The sequence below is a fragment of the Lissotriton vulgaris genome, chromosome 3_1, assembly GCF_964263255.1.
Source record: "Lissotriton vulgaris chromosome 3_1, aLisVul1.2, whole genome shotgun sequence".
In the NCBI taxonomy this organism is placed as follows: domain Eukaryota; kingdom Metazoa; phylum Chordata; class Amphibia; order Caudata; family Salamandridae; genus Lissotriton; species Lissotriton vulgaris.
The window spans coordinates 75,771,877-75,792,684 of NC_141689.1; the positions used below are offsets into that span (position 1 = coordinate 75,771,877).

At 43.4% G+C, this 20,808-nt stretch overlaps 1 protein-coding gene across 1 annotated transcript in view; it reads left to right on the forward strand.

Moving 5' to 3' along the window:
* Positions 1-20,808, forward strand: part of CYP26B1 (cytochrome P450 family 26 subfamily B member 1) — a 101,304-nt gene that overhangs the window by 61,852 nt on the left and 18,644 nt on the right. Inside the window, exons 3-4 of the mRNA XM_086960106.1 lie at positions 12,353-12,628; positions 13,336-13,491. Coding sequence (XP_086816232.1) covers positions 12,353-12,628; positions 13,336-13,491 — 432 coding nt within the window. The remainder of the gene's footprint in view (positions 1-12,352; positions 12,629-13,335; positions 13,492-20,808) is intronic.

Below are 20,808 nucleotides of genomic sequence, written 5' to 3' on the forward strand. Positions count from 1 at the left end.
GCTGGCCTGCTGGGGACAGCAGGCTACCATGTCTGTGTTTACTTTTCAAATAAAGCAAAAAAAAATTCTCTATATAGTCTGTTTTTCTTAAAGGAAAACGGGATTCATTTAAAAGAAAAGAATTATGCTTTGTTTTCATTTTTTAAGGGCAGGCTGTGGTCCCTGAAATCACTGCCTGCTCTTAAAAAATATTTTCGCTGCCAAATACAAAGTGAAAGGAATCCCTTGGGGACCCCTTCCAGTTTGCGACTCTCCTACCATCAATTTGAAATTGGTGAAAACTGCGATTGGTTTGCGGTCGCAAAACAATCGTACATCTCCCTGCGACTCGCTATTAGTAAGGGGTCCCTTGGCATGCCCCTTCCTAAGAGCGTTTTGCAAACCCTATTTAGCGAGTCAGTAACACTTACAAAATAGGGTTTGTCCATGCTACAACCCTTTTTAGCGGTTGCAAACGGCCCGATTTTCCATTTGCGTCTGCTAAAAACAGTCTTAAATCTGGCCCTTGGTCTCTGGAATCATGGCTCACAGACTGCAGTGAAAGCTCTGAGATGCAGCAAGTCAGTAATGGAAGTGTGCTGCAAGGTCTGAGAACCGCACTCAAGAGCAAGACTATCGCATCAGTATTGTTGTCAGTCAGAGGTAAAGAAAGTGGAATATTTCTCAAGCTTTACCAGTCCCTTAGAAACACCAGCCTGCCGGGGAGTAGCCCCGCTTCCCTGTTGCTCGGTCCGCATCAAATCAAGATGCTGTCTCTCGTCTTCGGTGCGGCGGGAGCTTGACGCCAGCCTTACCTCTCTACCCCACATTACCTCACCCTGATCCATCTGGTAGTATTTAGAGCAGCTCTGGAGACGAAGGTGAACATAAAGTGGAATCTGAGGCAATTGAATGGGAAAGTAAAGTTACTAAAAGGAACATTAGAATCGGTAGAAAAAGAAAACTTTTAGTAGCGAGCAGCTCCATCCCTTGGGGTGTGTGTCACCATATAAAAACTCTCGAGACTCAAATTGAAGCAAAACCCCCATACATATTTTTCTTGTGTGAAAGATTCACATCTTTGTATAGCCATCGCCGAAGGAAGGTACCCATCTGGGTAAGGAGGTTAGTAAATTTAGGTATGTAGGTTAGTCAGTTGGCTACGTAAGATAATGCAGAGGGTAATATACCTGTCGCAGAAATATGTGCAGTGCGTCTGCTACAGGTTCAAATCACTTATGAGTGCAGCGTTTCCTCCTGTGAAGTTTGATGGTACCAATACCATCGAGTTGGGAGTCTGTTCTATACACTGCGATGAAATGATAACAATGTTGCATTAAGCACTGCTCAAAAAAATTCAGAAACGTCTTGTCCTACTGGTCATACATGACTTCCATTATTCCAGTAGGAGCTCAAAAGCAAAGTGTCGCCACAGAGAGCAGAGGATGGGACTTTGTGAGACCGTGGGGAAAGAAATCTCTGCCCGATGGGCTAAAAACGTTCTCTGAACTCCATCACTCGAAGAAGCATTTCAGAAACACCGGGATCTGTGGAGGTTTTGGATTTCCAGGATCTTGTTTCTGGATAATATCTGGCCTTCCTTAAAAATGTATGAGATGAGGTGGTAACAGAACCCTCAGAGTTCAAAGACAACCAAAAAAAGTCTTCCGTTGTACCAGACTTCAAGCACTCTCTGTGATATCCCACTCGCTAAAAGGTGATGTGACCTTGAAGGTCTGTGACTTCTCAATGATGTCGGTTTACCATTTCTATGATTTCAGATTCAGGCAAGGCCCCCTGCTCTATGATGTCAGAGTCTGTGAATGGCCGTTTTTGATGTCAAACTCTTGCTACAGTCCTATCTGACATTCTAAAGGACTCAGCCTATGCATCTGTGAGGTCAGACGGCCCAACAGTTGTTTGTATGGTATGGTCCAACCTCTGTGATGTCACCTCGTAATTCTTAACTACTCAAAAACCTGAGCCTACAGATGCACAAACGGTCCAACATCATTCACGTTCACTCATAGTTCCAGTAGCGCTCTGCAGTAGGCGCTTGGCCCACTGAGCTGTGACACCAATCACATCTACAGAATGCACAGGCATTACACAGAAAGCGAGGTCCACATTTTTGGCGTGGCTCAAACTTGGCCTTTTCTTTCCAGGTGATTCTGGGCCTTGTTTATGAGGCCTTCCAACACTTTTGCACTGCTGGTGCATCACATTTTGTGACGCACCGGTGGTGTAAAAAATGCACCATGTTGCGCCCTATTTACAAAGTGACGCATCTGGGCAGATACGTCACATTGTAAACCCCTGCGACACATTATACCTGCACCAGGTATAATGTATGCAGGGTGGACGTTCCCCCACAAAAAAGTCTCATAGAAGGGGCGCTTTGAAATCTATGAGATTTCAGTGCGCCGCTTCTATGATGCCATTGCGTCAATATCTTACGCCTGCCTCACAGCAGGCTTAAGACTGATGTAGTGCTAAAATCATAGCCCTCCCCCTGCATTTTTGGAATTGCACGTCCAGCAATGCATCAGTTTTGTGCCGAAATTCCTTGCAACATGATACGTCATATTTACTGTATGGCGCATCCATCATGTTGCAAGGAGGGCGCACTGAGAGGTGTTGTATTGCTGCTTTGTCACAACGATGCAACACTTCTCATAAATAAGGCCCTCTTTATTTTCCCCTGCTCAAAAAAATCTGCACAGAGAGCCTTTTTGCTACTGGGGTCTGAGAGCTAGCAAAGCATATATTTGTTTTAATCCACTTGAAACTGGAAATCTAAACTAAACGAAAAATCCTTGAGTGTTTTCAAGCGGCTCTATGTATATGTACGTATATCTATCTATCTTTATATATAGATATTTAGATATCCAGATATGTGTGTGCGTGTTTTACGGTCAAAAAGGGCCTGCTTCGGTTAACTGCTCTGAAAAAAGAAAAAAAAAATTCTAGCAGTGTCCAGACATATTGGAAGGTCAGACTGTGCAGGGAATTACATATAAAAGTGCTATTGTTGAGTCTCTCTGCTGAGTTCTTAAAGGGGCAGGGATGTTATTTTATCACACACACTGCAGCGAGACTCGCACTTGAATATAAATGCGAGGTCCTAGCCAGGAAAATGTTACCTTTTCCTTTCTGGTGCTGACTGCTAGGGAAATTTTCAAATTTACAGTTCCTAAAAGCTTGCATAATGGTTGTTTTTTTGCATTTTATGAACTAGGGTAATTGGCCTTGTTTCTTTCTGTTCCTTTTTTACACCCTCTATCCCATTCTATATAAACTGTTTCAATCCTCAATGTTGCAACTGGCTTGCCTTCTTCTTGTCTGTTTTCAATCTCTGCCCACATGGCAACGGCAGGAGAGCCTAGGCAGGCAGTAGTCAGGCCTATGCGACACATAATGTCTCGAGTGGACTGAAAGGTAAGCAGTACCAAACTATGCATGGTAGAATTCTATAACCAGTAGGGTAAGAATGATGAGCTATAGGTCACTGAAGCTGCTGGGGAGTTTTGCTCACTGCACCCTGAAAGACGTGTCTCCAAATTTGCTACACTGAACTGGAACTTTGTGGAGGAGTGTAGAGTGAGGTGAGCAGTTTTTTGTCACTTCTATCACTTAAAACGTTAGTCCACTGCTGTGAAAACAGTCATATCAATGCAATCCTCTTGTGCTTTGGAAGCAGGGAGCGTAGCTAGAGCTTGTGGCACCCGGGGCTACCCCTCAGATTGCCGCCCCGGGGTGGGTGGGGGGCCTGGGAAAAAGGACGGTGAGCACTTGAAAGATGTCTTTAAGAAATCCATGACAATGCATGTGTTTTCCAGGTCTCCAAATCCCCACCTTCCCACGCTCTGTGTTTCTCGTAGCTCGCTTTCCTGTATGCTTCTCTCCTATCAAATTCACTCACGCTCAGTTTTGCTCTCTCACGCCTATGCTAATCATTCCCAATGTTATCCCTTCTCCCCCTACTCAACCCTAGGGGGGGGGGGTGCTGGGGAAAAAGGACAGTGAGCACTTGAAAGATGTCTTTAAGAAATCCATGACAGTGCATGTGTTTTCCAGGTCTCTAAATCCCCACCCTCCCACGCTCTGTGTTTCTCGTAGCTCGCTTTCTGCTCTCTCCTGTATGCTTCTCTCCTATCAAATTCCCCCACGCTCAGTTTTGCTCTCTCACGCCTATGCTAATCATTCCCAATGTTATCCCTTCTCCCCCCACTCAACCCTAGTTTCATTTTTAGTTCATTCCTGTGACATCCTCTCGTACGCCTCTGTTGCTTGGCCACCCCTCGCAGTTCTTCAACTTTTAATTTTTCTAATTATGTCTTGAAGGGGACGGCAGCTTTGCATTTTTGCCAGCCTGCACCATTTGCTGAAATGTGGTTTAGCACAATCCAAAATGTATTGTTTTATTTATTATACCAAGTGACGTCCTCCATTTTGGATCAGAAAAAATATTGTTGCTCCTAACAAGAATTTTGATCCCCAGCACTTATTGATTTATTTTTACAATTTCAGTATTGTGTAAACCATTCTTGCAGTTCCCTCCCTTCATCGCATTAGTATCCCTTCCTGTCCTCCTCTCTTGTACTGTTAAGATAAGCCAAACTGTCACATTATGAGTGCGGATTCGACGCCCCCCTTGGCTCAGCCCGACTACCATTTTCAATCCGATTCCGATTTTTTAAAATCGCTATTCAATTCTTGCTCTTAGACCTAGAAATTGCCGTTTTACTGCCTACCCCCCATGAGCATCTCAGATATCCCCAACAGGTACACTACTTTGATGATGATCAGGCCAGCAATCATCCTAGTCAGTCTTTCTTACATTAGGCCTAGTGTATGACCCTATCACATTAGCTTCTTAGCACCGGCACATCGAGGCATGCAAACTTGCTCAGACCCTCTTATTCCAATCTACAAGCTGACATAGCTGCCCCCGCGTGATTATATGTCATTTGAGAGACTTTAATTCACGTCATCAGATAACAGCTTCTGCTAAAAGGTTAGGGAAACTGTCTGCTTTGACCGACACCCTCGGGAGACCCCTTAATTAAAATCTCGCTGCTTCACAGAGAGAGCCTGATTTCACTTTATTGACAAGTTTCCCCGAAGAATGAGCATCGTCCAGGGCCGGCTTTAAAACTGGTGACGCCAGGTGCAGCAATCATTTCTGGCGCCCCCCGCACCCAATGAACGCCTCCTCACATTCTCTCACCACCACCCGGCGAAAGTGCCCCTCATCTCTATAATCATAAGCTATTGCTAAACACAGCATCCCTCCCTCAGGTCGGTGCCCCCTTAACAGGTCAGCGCCCAGTGCGGCCGCACCAGTCGAACTGCCCTAAAGCCGGCCCTGCGTGTGCCTCCTGTGGTCCTCTTAACCCAGAAATGATCTGGCCCTCCTCCTCCCACAACTCTTCTGGCCCACTTTCGTACATATCTTATGTACCCCACCCCTGCAAAACCCTTGATGCCGCTTTCCACCGCTGGAAGCATGTAATCTGATGCTAAAAAGAGTTTGCAAATTTAAATCTGTACGCCATGGCATCAGACATCCCCTGTTCCGTTGCTGCTGTCTTAAGACTCTGGTAGGTCATAGACTGCGACTTGGGTGGGTGTCCCCCAACAGTGATATGCCACGTGTTGTTTTGGTAAGGGGCACACTTTCTGTCTACAGCAATATCAGTAATCTTTTTGCCACATATTTTCCCAATCAATGCCAGAAATTCCAAGGTCTGTAAGACGCACTTCAGACAGTAAAACGAACACATCTGCAATCCAACTATTTCCTTATTAGTCATATATTTTATCTGGCAGTCATTAACCCTCATTCTGTAGTGTAAACTCTTCCTAACATCCTTTTCTTCTTTGCATAAAACGGACCTCATACATTCGTTGATGACACTCCATCATTCTGCTTCCTTTTCATTATGTTTCATCATTTTGAGATTTTAGTTTGTTTCCTAAATCACCGTCATATAATAGACCTCTACATGACCGCATGTGAGAATTAAAAAATGTTTTTGGTCCTAACCAGGGCAGTAATCTCTGTAGACACTTTCTAAAGCATGAGGAATGGAAGTATAAGGTATTCTTCTGTTTAATGCACCTATATTTCCAGGATCTCACCCTCTGTCTCCACAGATCAATCAGACTCTGCAGGACACAGTCATTTTCTTAATGTAACGTGAGGAACTTTTACAGATCATATGAACGATTGCAATAGTTTTGATTTGGAACTGCGGAGTGCAGAACGCCGAGAATGTGTTTTATCAGCCTATTGAATATTGCTCTAATGTAGAGAGAGAAGCCCTTGAAAATGTAATTAGCATTGCATGCTGCATATCAGGTGACAGTGTATTAGATAATCTCATCGATTTCTGTAATTTCTACCTCCATCCTCACTGAATACAAGGAGGCCAGCCGCCAGGCCTAGAATGAGATCCAACGGTTACGGCACGCGGCAGAGTGCAAAACGAAACGAGTCTGTGTGCGCCAGTGCGTGCGTGCTTGTTGGAATTTATTTTGGAAATAAGACTCTGACTAAGAGTGTAACTTGGTGCCGTCGTGCAATCATTGTAATTGGGCCACCACCACGGACGGATTATTTCTTTCTCTCAGTCTGTCTCACCTTGAATGCTGCACACTGCCAGCAAGTCACTCCACAGAATGGTGGTCTCCGAGTCCACCGTCCACGCACTCCGACTCCGGCGAGGGGCGAGCAAACCGAGCGTAGGCGACAGTGAGCGCGTAACGCGTCACACTGCTACGGTGCGGCGAGGGGGCTGGCCAAAAATTTCCTACAGGGCCGTCATTGGTGGCGCTCGCGCGCGCCGCGCATGCTACCACTGATTGACGGCCCTGGACTAGTGTGAGCTGTGGTAATATCCTTCTTTTCTTTCTTGCTTAATTTTTGATGTCACTTTTAGAGTTCTTGTATGTAATGAGAATGTTACTCATGTAATGGGGAATGTTGTTGTGACCTGTGTTCTAGATCAGAGAAGCGGTTGGAGCTGATCTGATCTAGACGCTTTGGTTTGTGCTCCAGTGGGTCCATGGATTTGATTTAATAAATCCTACTTAAACCTAATTTTGCCTCCTCTGCTTTTTACACTGGCGACAAGGTTCTTTTGATAACTTATGGACCCACTGTGTTACCAAGCGTAATCTTAAATTAATTTATTTTGAATTTTAACTAAAAACGAACTCACGGCGTGATCTCCTGACTTTCACTCGGTTGACATCTGATGACCCTCCGCTGAACTGTGAGGTATTGTCAACCTTATATTTTTTTGGAAGGGATTTCTCCCCACAAGATTGAGCGTCGGTGAAGCCTTCAACGGCCGTTTGAGTGCTCGTGCATTCGCTCGCTACCTCTGACGTCAATTGTGGCCTGAAACGCAGTGTTGGAACGCAGCGCTGAAGCGTTCAACGTAGATGCCAGTTGCTGAGTGAAGCGCAACGTTTATTTGGAACGCATCGTTCTGACAGCGCTACGTCGTGGCTTTTTTGTGACTTCCTGAAAAGGTGTCGGAGATTTATTACGGAGTGAAGCAGTTCGAAGAAATTCATCCACTTAAGGTTATTTCTCTATTTGAACTGCGAATTCAGTGATTCGCACACTCGTTTTCGAGATACAGTTAGTGGTACTTCGTGGAAGCAATTCATTTTGGTATTTATATTATTTTTTTTTTGTTTCCTACAGTGATACGCACACTATTAACTGCAAGTGCTTGTCACTATTTATTCAACTGTGATCTGCACACTTTCATGACTCTACAGTGATACGCACACTATTTATTCAACTGTGATCTGCACACATTTGTGACTCTACAGTGATACGCACACTTTTAATTTCAAGTGCTTGTCACTATTTATTCAACTGTGATCTGCACACATTTGTGAAGGTGATTGAGATGGCTGCGTCTCAAATCTGTAATCAACCATCTATTTTTCTAGAAATTCCAGGAAAACCTAAATTGAGGTGGAAAAAATGGTTTGATACTTTTGAGAATTACATAGTTGCCATTGATGGAACAACATTTTCTGCAGAAAGGAAAAAAGCTATTCTTTTTAGTTATTTAGGTACAGCTGCAATAGAATTTTTTATGAATCTTGTACCTATTGCGCCACCAATTGATGGGGGAGATGGGTGGAATGTCTTTCTTGAAGCTGTCGCTAGATTGGAAAAACAGTTTGAAGATGAACCTAATGTTATGATTGAAAGACATGCCTTTCATAAACGCAAACAGTCCTGTGATGAATATGTGGAAGATTATGTGGCAGCTTTACGAGTCATAGCTGCAAACTGCGATTTTGGTGCCTATGTTGATACAGCCATAAGGGATCAATTTGTGTTCAATTGTGCAGCTAAAAAAGTTCAAGAACGTCTCTTAGCTTATCGCAATCCCACTTTAGCAGAGGTAATTGATTTGGCTAAAGGGATTGAAAGATCAATTGAGTCATCTAAGGTCATTGCTGCTAATGATAACAAGATCTCTAATGACAATTCTGTTTGTGCTGTTCAATTGCCTAGTAAGGGACATTTTCAAGCCAATAGAGTTGTTTTAGGTGTGGCTCTAAAACACATTTGGCCAATTGCCCAGATTGTCCTGCACTTAGGAAAAAGTGTACTAAATGTGGTAAAATTGGCCATCTTACATTTTCTTGTCGGCTATCGTTATTAGACTGTGTGTAGACCTCTGGTCTCTCAATAAAAACATTGTGGTGGAAACTTATCCTTTGCCTAGGATACAAGAAATGTTGGCTGCTGTTAATGGAGCGAATTTTTTTTCCATTATTGACTTGAAGGCAGCCTACCATCAAGTTTCTCTGGATCAGGATTCTAGAGACCTGATGGCGTTTATAACTCCGTTTGGGTTATTTAGATTCTTAAGGATGCCTTTTGGCCTGGCATCTGCTGCCAGTGTTTTCCAAAAGCTAATTGAAAATCTGTTTAGTGAAGTTGAAGGTGTTCAGTCTTTTCAAGACGACATTTTGATCTTTGCTAAGTCCGTTGATGAGCATAATGTCATCTTGGAAAAGGTTTTAAGGATCCTAAGTAGCAAAGGCATGACGGTGAGCAAGGAGAAATGTAAATTCCTTGTTAAGGAAATTGACTATTTAGGTCATAAATTTACTCAGGAAGGGATTTTTCCTAAGAAAGATATTATTATCAAACTTGAAAATGCTAGTAAGCCTCAGGACAAGGATGCTTTACGCTCTTTTCTTGGGTTAAGTGAATACTATGCGAAGTTTGTTAAATGATACGCTTTGGTTGTTGAACCACTCAGACAACTGTTAAAGAAAGGTTCAAGATTTGTTTGGACTGATGTTCATGATTCTGCTTTTCAGGGTGTGATTAAGCTTATCGCTAATGCTCCAGGTCTTAAAACTTTTGATCCTGAAGGGAGGTCTTTTGTAACTGTGGATGCAAGCACTGTTGGTTTGGGAGCTGTTTTCAAGCAGTTGGTTGATGGCAAGGAAAGAGTTATTTCGTTTATCTCGAGGGCGATTAGAGGTGCTGAAGTCCATTATAGCACAATCAAGAAGGAGGCTTTAGCCTGTGTATGGGCTGTGGAAAAGTTGAAGAATTTTTTGTGGGGTAGGCCTTTTGTTTTAGTGACAGACCATAAGCCGTTGGTCTACATGATGGATGACGTGAGGAGTGGTAGAGCATCTTCCAGGTTGGTTCGGTTAATAGCGAGACTGCAAGAGTTTAACTTTGAGATTCAGCATATTCCTGGTGGAAAGAATTTTGCTACTGACTGTTTATCTAGGTTACCTCAATTGAACGATTCTGGTGATGAGGTCACGGATCAGCATGAGTGTGTTGTGGCTGCTATGGATGCTGTGGAATCGAGCAATTTTGGAATTGATAAGAGTGAGTGGAATTATCATGTTAGTAGAGATAATTTGTTGACCAAAGTTAAGTCTTATGTTGTTAATGGATGGCCCTCTGTTAAAAGTATTGAATCTTCGCTAAGAAGTTTTGCTCAGGTGGCCAATGAGTTATCTATTGAAAATGGAATTTTGTTGAGGAATGAGTTGTTTGTTCCACCAAGTAGTCTCAGGGAGAAGATTATCAAGTTAGCACATTCTGGGCATCCTGGTGTTTCAGGTACAAAGAGGTTACTCAAGTGTCACTATTGGTGGCCTGGGTTAGATGCTTCTGGTGAGAAATGTATAGATAAATGTGCTGTGTGGGTCAGGTCTGACAAGCACTGGACGGTTTCTACTGAACCTTTATCTATTTGTGAAGCTCCTGCAGGTCTGTGGGAAAGACTTTCTATTGACTTTTCGGGACCTTATGATTGTCTTGGTAGAGAGAGTAGATTTTTGATTGTTCTCATTGATGACTTTTCTAAGTGGTTACATTATTCCTTTGTAGAGCATCCTAGTACTGATGCGGTTATTAGTTTCCTGGACTATGTTTTCAGGATTGAAGGGGCTCCCATTTCCATTAGGTCTGACAATGGTGTTCAGTTCATCTCAAGCAAAATGGAAATGCTTCTCAAAAAGTTTGGTGTGTCTGCTAAGAGGGCTCCTCTTTATAGTCCACGTTCCAATGGTCAGGTTGAGAGGGCCAACAGATTTTTTAAAGAGGGGATCCAAGCTGCTTAGGTGAGTAATCTGGATGTTTTTGACTTTTTGAAAGACAAAATTTGGAGTTATCATCTGACTCCTAACTCTGGCACAGGGGTTTCTCCTTTTTGTCTTATGAGAGGCAGACAAGCTAAATCTTTATTTTTGCCTCAATTAAGAAACAAAAGCAATTTGAGGGAAAGTTTTGAGTCTTCTGTCTCTAAAACTAGAGATAACATCACTTCTGCACGGTTGTCAGGGAAGTCTTATCATGATGATTTTCCTCATTGTAAGGGCAAGGTTGTAAATGTTGGTGATTGGGTTAGGATTGTTAATCCCTCTCGCACACCCAAAGGTATGTCCAAGTTCAGTAAGCCCTTTATTGTGGAACAAGTTTCTGATTCCACTGTTTTTCTCAAGGGCAGAGGGTGGTGGAGTAAGAGTTCTGTTGTTGTTCTGATACCTGGCCAATAATTCTTTTTTGATAAAAGGGAAGATGGTGAGGATGTCTGGTTAGATGATTCCTGTCATAGTCCTTCACCTAAGGAACAGTTTGTTTCTTCTGGCGATGGTCCTGGTTCTTCTCCTGGTTCAGAGCCTGATCCTGTTTTGGATACTCCTGCTTCTGATGTTGATGCTTGTTCTTATGTTCCTGCTTCACATGTTTCTCTTAAAAGATGTGTTATGTTGCCTAAAAGATTTGATGATTATGTTCTGGATTAAATTTGTTTTGTTTTATTTTTCTTTTGTTTGTTTTACTTTATTTTGTTTTGTTTTATCTGTGGAAAAGGTACATGTGGTAATATGCTTCTTTTCTTTCTTGCTTAATCTTTGATGTCACTTTTAGAGTTCTTGTATGTAATGAGAATGTTACTCATGTAATGGGGAATGTTGTTGTGACCAGTTGGAGCTGATCTGATCTAGACGCTTTGGTTTGTGCTCCAGTGGGTCCTTGGATTTGATTTAATAAATCCTACTTAAACCTAATTTTGCCTCCTCCGCTTTTTACAGGCTGGGGGCTGGGGACTGGGGAGGGGGGGAGGCAACAACGGTCGGGTTTACTTCAGATTATTTGTGATGTTAACCGATTGTTATAGTATTTATTCCATTGCGCCTTCAATCCATGTAGATATAACTTCTTTTTATATCATATAATTCATATCTATTCTGCAAACGCTAGAAATTGTCTACTCTGTGCTAACTCACTTGTAACGGCCGACCGGGTTTATTATCAAAGTGAATGCCGGCCCGCGCGGCCGCCTCAAAAAAGGTGCCGCCTGGGGCGGGGCCGCCCGCCCCCACCACCCCTAGCTACGCGGCTGTTTGGAAGCTAGTGCAGAGATTGCAGCGTTATAACGTTTCTTTAATCCAAATGAGAACCTAACTGTAGTGTTCTGAATGTGTTATACCCAAAAAGGCGAGCTCAGAGATAAACCATGGTAGACATTGTCTCCAGGTTCACACTATATGCAATTCTGTGCATTTCAAAGACTGATTGACATGTCAGGGTGCTGCAGAGATACGTAAGGGACATGAAATCATACAACAGCGAGATGGACTGTGACACATTACTAAATAAATGTTTTTTCCTGAGTGGAACATGACAGCATTGGCCAAGCAGAGCACAGATGTCCACTTAAATACTGTGTTCGATCGCTAATGGACAGTGATCAGTCATGACAAACAAAGCCCAATTGAGTCATGTGTTATGTTAAACAATGCAAGCCCCGTGGGACATGTGACTAACACGCCAGGATCTTTCCATATTTTGCAGGTGTTCTCCAAGATCTTCAGCCACGAAGCACTGGAGAGTTACCTACCAAAGATCCAGGTGGTGATCCAGGACACCTTACGCATGTGGAGCAGCGATCCCAATCCTATCAACGTCTACTGCGAGGCCCAGAAGCTCACCTTCCGCATGGCCATTCGAGTCCTCCTAGGATTCCGCCTCTCTGACGAGGAGCTTAGCCAACTCTTTAAGGTCTTCCAACAATTTGTGGAGAACGTTTTCTCCCTACCTGTGGACATGCCATTCAGTGGCTACAGAAGGGTATGTGTTGTATAATTCTTTGGTGTAGGAGGGTGTATGTATAGTATTGTGTAGTGTGTGTGATGTGATGCGATGTGGGGTGGTATGGTATAGTATGGTATGTTTGTATGCAGGTGTGTTCGATTGTCCCCCATTTCAAGGCATTAACAAATTAATGAAAAGAAAAGATAAAATAAATGGTGATTTATGAATCTAAGAATACATTTCTCACTGGTAAGCAAGAATCTACTCTAAATTCCTTGTTGCCGCATGAAACACGCCATCTGGCCATTGTCCTCTATGGGCCCAGTTTATGAATGTAGCAGCGTATGAAATATTGCAAAATGGCATGATGTATAATGATTGCATCAGCAGGTCGAATATAGGATTTCTCGTACTGGATATAATTTGTGGTTTTTGTGGGACAGGACAAGACTCTGCCTGTTTGCTTTCCCTTTGGAGTTTGTAGTCTGCACCCTCAGATTGCATAAGTTGCTGTTCATTTACTACTTGCACCTAAATATAACTAACATTTTGTGCTTTTGAGACTAATGCAAGTTTCCTTCCCTCATAATCCTTGTCCTTTCTGTTCCCAAATAAGTGCCCATTTTTAGGCATGGTATGCACTGATGTGGCACACAACTTATTCCACTTTAGCCACCAATAAGTCACCACATACTAATGCATACAGTTGACTAATGATTGTTATTCATTTTTTTGTTCACTAGGGAATCCGGGCCCGCGAGACCCTGCAGAAAAGCTTGGAAAAAGCCATCCATGAGAAGTTGCAAAACACTCAGGGCAAGGACTATGCAGATGCCCTGGATATTCTTATCGAGAGCGGCAAGGAACACGGCAAGGAGCTAACCATGCAAGAGCTGAAGGTACTAGTTTCTTCTTGTAAGCCTCAAAGCCCTTTGTGAAAATACTAGCCAAATAGATGCATGTTACCAGACTTATATGTGGCTCTCCACCACTAGTACGCTAGAAAAATCGACACCAGCTCTTCTCGCTCTGATTTCTTCTTTATTGTCTCAAAGACTTTTTAAAGACAGGGGCAGCAGGTTGGCGGAAATCAATAATCTGACAGCGTAATTGAATACTCAGATTGGGGAATAATGCACAGGAGACATCCCCAAAAGAGATTTCAGTCTGGCAGCAGGTTGCATGAATTGAGTCTTTGATTTTTTCCATACAAGCAGTACATATGATAAGAATTTAAGAAGAGAGAGCAAGGGTACCTGGCTGAATGTATGCTAATCATGTTACCTGGTCGATCAGGAAGGCTGGTTTGCAAATAAATTATCTTTCTGGAGATAGAGCCTGAGTGGAGTGGAGTGGAAAGGCTTTACCTTAGTTTTTTAAGTGGGTTTCAGAAGCAGTGAATCTATGCTTCATTTACCCACATTAGGGTAACACAAGGTTTTAGAACTGTTTCGGGAACTCCAGGGCCCCTTTGACCAAGTTAACTACCAATTTTATGGTGTGATATCCACTCTTTGGGGATATCTCTGAGCAGATGATTGTTTCATGCTAAGAATCTAGATGGGCAACCCTTACACTGGCATTTCTTGACCCTAATAACCTACTATTTTTGGATTATTGGCTAGGTAGAGTAGGATTTGATGGAAGATAGAATGACTTATAGGCCAGAGGTCATGAAAGGGTAGAATCTTACCCAGCATGCATTGGTTGCTGCGTACCATGATGCCCAGACATCTTGCAGAATATTTCTACAGTACAGTTGGATTATCTCTGCTTACAAGAGGTATTCATTCTCGTACCCTAGGCACTGATCTCTGAGGGCCTAACACAGTGATTCTGTCACTTAACATCTGCTTGGTAGATTACATGCATGTTGACCGAGCTGCGGGTTCAGGTTGACACACAAGAGGGCTGAAGAAACCTTGCTGCAGGAGATATTGTGAATTGTGCAGAGGTTTTAGAATTAAACCATAATTTCCGCTTGGAGGTAATAGAATTCTTGAGGCAGATTCATGCTGAAATTTCAGTTTAACACTCAAGATGATGGACGGAACGTTGTACAGTGGCAAAACATTCACCCCCAGTCACAGATCTGGGTTCAATCCATCGTTATTTTGCTCACCAAGCCACCCCAGTTCAGACATGGCCATAGCAAATCAGTCTTAACCCTGTGCCTCATGGGAACAGTCCAGCCTGAACTGCCAAGCCATGTCTTCCCTGGACCAGAATCAAGCTTCCTAGGACCGGTTTCTGGCTATCAGCCATCTTCAGCCAGGATAGCTTGACTCCAGTGGCTTAGTGAGCACGGGACCCACGTCTGGGCATACCCGTCCCACATAGGGTGAACAGCAAAACACACAAGATGATGGACGGAATGTTGCACAATGGCAAAACATTCACCCCGTCACAGATCTGGGTTTAATGCATCGTTATTCTGCTCACCAAGCCACCCCAGTTCAGACATGGCCATATCCAAATCAGCCTTGACCCTGTGCCCCACGGGAACAGTCCAGCCTGAACTGCCAAGCCACGTCTTCCCTGCGGGTTCAGGTAGACACACAAGAGGGCTGAAGGATCCTTGCTGCTGGAGGTATTGTGCATTGTGCAGAGGTTTTAGAATTAAACCATAACTTCCTCTTGGAGGTAATAGAATTCTTGAGGCAGATTCATGCTGAAATTTCAGTTTGGCCTCCAGACATTACGCGTGCTTCAGCATGCGTAGGACGTTGTATACTAGGTCCTATTCAGTCTTCAAGGAGTAATCTTAGTTGAGCTCTTGCCAGCTATACTCTTGAATAAAGGCAAGGCTAGTGACCCTCCACCTTTGCCAAGTTTATTATTTATTTATTTAGTAATTTGTAGAGCGCGCAGCTACCTCCGACGGAGGTGTCCCGGCGCTGAAGACATTTATCTCAGGAGGGTCGTGGGAGAGCGAAGACGAGAGCGGGGATTAGATCTGGGGAAAAAAACAGGTCTTTAGTTTTTTACGGAATAGGGGTTCTGACGTCAGGAATCTTAACTCTGTGGGCAGCTGATTCCAGAGTTTGGAAGTGGCAACTGCCAGGGCCCTTCCTCCCGTTCGTGCTACACGAAAACGGGGGCATATCATGAGGCGGAGATGGTTGGATCTGAGGTTACATGGAGCTTGTGAGAACCTCATTCTGCGACGTAGGTATGTAGGGCCACGGTCATTGAGGGCTCTAAAAGCCAGAGTTAAGGCTTTGAATTGAATGCGTAGTCTATCGCTGTGACGGATCGGATCAGACCGGCAGAGGGACGCTGTGGACAGACTACCAGGACCCAGGAGCAGGGAGGCCGATTACATTAACAAAGCACTCTGACATCCACAACGAGGTGCCTGAGAACCAGAACATAAAAGAAACTGCAACAAGCAGCAACTTTGTTTAATGGGTCATTGAAGAAACCCACAAAGGAGAATACGGTGGCTCCTCCTGGTAGTCGACGACCAAGCGTGTAAAGTATAAATATAAGATTGAATTTATTCTATCCAGAGGTAACACACCGAACAGAAACCGAAAATAAGCCCAGAATTAAGACGGCAACAAGGTTTTGAAACAGAAAGTACGGTCGGGTGGGGAAATCTACTCCAACTGTTTTAAGAATCTGTCCTGAAGAAGGTAGAAATACAAGAAACCGAAACGCCGCGTCGACCTGTGATTCTTTGTTTTTAATGGTTTTTTATGCAAATGTGTTAACATTGTTTATCTTGATTAATTGTAAACTGTGTAATGATGAAATTTTTAGATTTGTATGTATAATAAATGTGTAACAGAGCAACTCATGGTGTGGTAAACTTTTCTTTTCCTTTTTAACATTGATTGAAGATATTGACTTATGTGCACACTCTTGGTTTAAACTTAGGTCTTTTTATGCATTGTGGGTATCGCTAGAAAACTGTCATTTTTAAATGTTGGTTATATGGTGAGAAAATAGTCTCCTTCCAGTAATAGTTGGCATCTCTAGAGATACAAGTACTAGAACAGTAAATATACGTAACTCCTTCTGAACATACACGGATAGAAATTAAGCACAAATTATTGTAACTTTACCTTTCCCGCCAGATTATTGGCATGCTATACAAAGTCGTTTTGATAAATGGAACATTCACCCTAGATTCCAGGAACTAGGTGTGATAAACAGTCCGTGACTGTCTTCTCGTGGGGACGCCCTGGTCTCTCATTCTGAAGATAGTCTTATAGGTAGCCAGTGGGGTTTGATCAGGTGGGGTGAAATGGAGTGACGATAAGGGATATTGCAAATTAGCCTGGCTGCTGCGTTCTGGACTCTCTGTAGTTGGTTAATGAGGTAGGTAGGAGCACCTACGTACAAGCTGTTAGCGTAGTCCAGGTGGGAAGTGATCAGGGCATGGACTACTGTTTTACGAGAGTCTAGCGGTAGGTAGGGGATGATTTTTTTTAACATTCGTAGCTTCCCGAAACAGGCTGAGGTGACTTTGTTGATCTGGGTTTTACAGGAGAGGGAGGTGTCAAATTGAAAGCCTAGGTTTCGGGCTGCTTGGACTGGTTCTGGAGGAGGGTCGAGTTCGGCCGGCCACCAGAGATTGGACGGTAAGGGTGATTTCTGATTAAAAAATAAGACTTCAGTCTTATCAGTATTGAGCTTTAAGTTGTTCGCAGACATCCATGAGGCGATATTTAGCATGCGATGGCGAAAGTTGTCGAATGATTTTTTAGCGTGGTCTTTGAAGGAGAACACCAGTTGGGTGTCGTCGGCGTAGAAGGTAACTTTGACGCCACATGATTCGACCACTTTTGCAAGTGGTTTGAGGAACACATTGAAAATGAGCGGGCTAAGGGAGGAACCTTGCGGGACTCCCCAAATCAGTGATTTTTTGGAAGACAGAAAGGATCCCAGCATCACTTGTTGGGTTCTGTTTGTAAGAAATGATTTTACCCATGAGAGGGGAGGCCCGCCGATACCTATCTCTTGCAGGCGAGTCAGTAGTTTATCATGCGAGATGGTGTTGAATGCAGCGGATAGGTCGAGGAGGACCAGCATGGCCTCCTCTCCCCTATCCATGCATTCACGGATCGACTCGGATACCTCAAGTAGCGCCGACTCGGTGCTATAGTCCGGTCTGAAGCCTGATTGGGTATTGTGGAACAAGGAGTTTGATTCAAGGTAGCACGATAGTTGTATTTGAGCAGCTTTCTCAAGTACTTTGGCGGGTTTGGGCAGAAGTGAGATCGGTCGGTAGTTGCTAAGACAATGAGGATCTTTACCTGCTTTTTTTTGGATTGGGATTAGCAATGCGTGTTAACCAGTGGTTAGGGAGGAGTTCCAGATTTCGAGCAGGGGGTTAATGATCAAGGGGGCAATTTCGTTCATGATTAAGGCCGGGGCGGGATCCAGGGGAGAGCCTGATTTACATTACAAAAATAATTTCATGGCATGTTCTTTAGTAAGTGGTTGGAATGCTGTGAATTCATGTGTGCAGATCGTGTCCAGTTCTTCTGTACTGTTGGAACCGTTCTGGAGGATCGTTGCTGCGATGTTAGCTATTTTTTCTTCAAAGAAGTTTGATAGATTTTCACTAAGTGCTTGGGACATGGGTACTGGAGTGGTCAGTGCGCTGGGGTGTGTGAAGTCTTTCACTATATTGAAAAGGGCCTTGGTCGAGTTTTTTGCTTTGGCAATAGTCTCTGAAAAATATGCGCTCATGGAGTGGCGTTTGAGTTTGCGAAACTCTTTAAGGCCTTGTCGATAAAGTGCCTTGGCTCCCGGGTCATAGTTCTGTCTCCAAAGTCGTTCCAACTTTTTGCACATGCTTCTGTTTGCCCTGAGTTCTTGGGAGAACCATGGAGCTGAAGGTTTTTGTCTGCGGGAAGTAAGGGAATGTAATGGGGCGATTTTCTCTATGGCGGTCGTGAGGTCATTGTTTAGTATACGCACCGCTACGTCGAGATCGTCCGGAAGCGGGTTTAGACTGTTGAGGTATTTTTGCTCTAGGGCAGTTAATGAGAGCTTGTGCCATTTTCTGCCTTGTGTTCTGATGGAGACCAGGGTTCGAGCCTCGGGGTCGCGTCCACATCCTGTGATTCTGGGCAAATCACTTAATCTCCCGGTGCCTGAATGTGCAATGTAAATACGGTGTTCATGTAAAGCGTACCAATACCTTCGGGTCGAGTTCGCGCTATATAAATATGCAAACAAAAAAAAAAAACCTGAACTCTATGGTTCTGTTGCAGTAAATGAAACATAATATATTTAGAAGGCATTTGCCTTGACTACGAAGCTGGGGCGCCTGCGTTCCTGATTGGTGATGTTTCTCATGTGAATACAAAGGCTCAATGGAAGCAGATAGCAGAAGGACCCCAAGACCATATTTAATACTGTGCTCCAGACGAATGCCGGATCTTTGCATGTCATTGCAGCCATTTTACCTATGCGCCTGATACGTAGGCATATAATGAAGTGCCATCTCTCATAATCTTCTTGCCAGGATGGCCTGTTTCAGCAACATTTTGGATTTAAGGTACAATCCAAATGCGGTCTATGTAGGTTAGGCCTGGCATTATAAAAACTGGGAGTACACTCCATTATCCAGGAAGGTCTATGGTCTTGCAGGGCTCACCTCTCCTTCATTTACAACCTTGTGGTCTGCAATCTGCGAGGGAGAGCAGAGGTATGTGGAGGGAGAATCATCCACACGCAGTTGCCTGTGCCCTCTGTTTCTCATGCATATTCTCAAGGAGATAAAATTGGTGTTATTAACGGTCTTAGTGCTTACAAAAGTACAATACTAGCAAACGCTAACATCACAGTCACAGCCTGGCATTTCATTTTCTGAAGGGCTCCAGAGATGTCATTTATATTCATAAATACCTCTACACTCACAGCGTTCATCTTGTAAAGTAAACACCTTCTGGGATGTTCTCTTGTGAATACTGTATACCATGTTGACTCTACCTCATTACCAGTGAGGCGGTTTTCATATTTATAAATTGGCAAAGCCTATTATTACAGAGACTGCTGGGGATGGATAATGTAAGTCTTGCATTAAAGACGAAAGAAGAAACCGGCAGCCTGTACCTGGGCTGTGATTATGTTGCGTCTAACCCATCACTTTTCAGGTTTTAGCGAGCTCTCTTGAAGCCAGAACAAAGCTTCTCTAATGACCCTTCTGTAGTGGTGCCTTGTTTATGGAGTGAGCAACTCATCCCAAGTTTCTGTAGTTGCTGAGATTCCAAAGCTCAAGCTCTATGACGCAGATAGCATCTAAAGCTTTCTCTCAATCTATGTTTTAGGCAGGGATTCACAATTAAGACCCCCCCAAACTCAGGTTTATGCATTGTCCTTAGTGGAGAAAGAGGCCGGCCTTTGAGGACTAGGCTCAGTCTTGTTCAGAGGTGTGCTCACAGTAGACGATAAAAAACTCAAAAATAAATCCCATGTGACCAACCTAAGATTGTGTCAACTCGATACACTTGAATGCCAGCCTGCGTAAATGCAGCGAAAGTGTGCTATTTTCTCCTTCAATGGCGTTTGCCTGCTACAAACCAAACAAGCAAGATCCATTGAAACTGAACACAGGGATGTACCTATTAATGCACGTGATGCCGATTAGACCGCTAACAAACATCAAGTGGCGATTGGTCATTCTTGACTTAAATTAATGTCCATTGAGTACTGAGCAGCCATTGGTAATCGATTGGTTTGGATAGCTGAGAGTGGAAAACTAGACACCCGTTGCCATAACTTCTGCTGCCAGTTCTGCAGATTTGTATAGAGTAAATTAACAGATGAGCACCGCTGTGGCTCTAGGCAATTAATTCAAGCAGCAATCTAACATTTCCTGTTCAAAATTCAAAGTTATTTCCATACTTGTATACGTCGAATTACTTGTGTGTTTTAAATTTTTGTGCCTGAAATGACAAAAAAGGAAAGTCACCAGTTAGGAGTGCCAAGTGGAATTTACCAATCCTCTTCTTGTCAAATTTGAAAGCAACATGGTCGAAGCAGCACCCAATAGAATTGAAAGGGATATCAGTAGGAAGTGAAATTATACTATCAACACACTGCATAAATTGAAGTCAAAGACTTCTTATAAGTCTTTGACTTCCTGGTTCTAACTTTCAGGAATCTTTCTACCTTTAAAAATGCCCAGAAAGTGTGTAAAAGAAGCATTGCCACTAAGTACAAAAATGTTATTGTTATCGTTGATCTTGCAATTT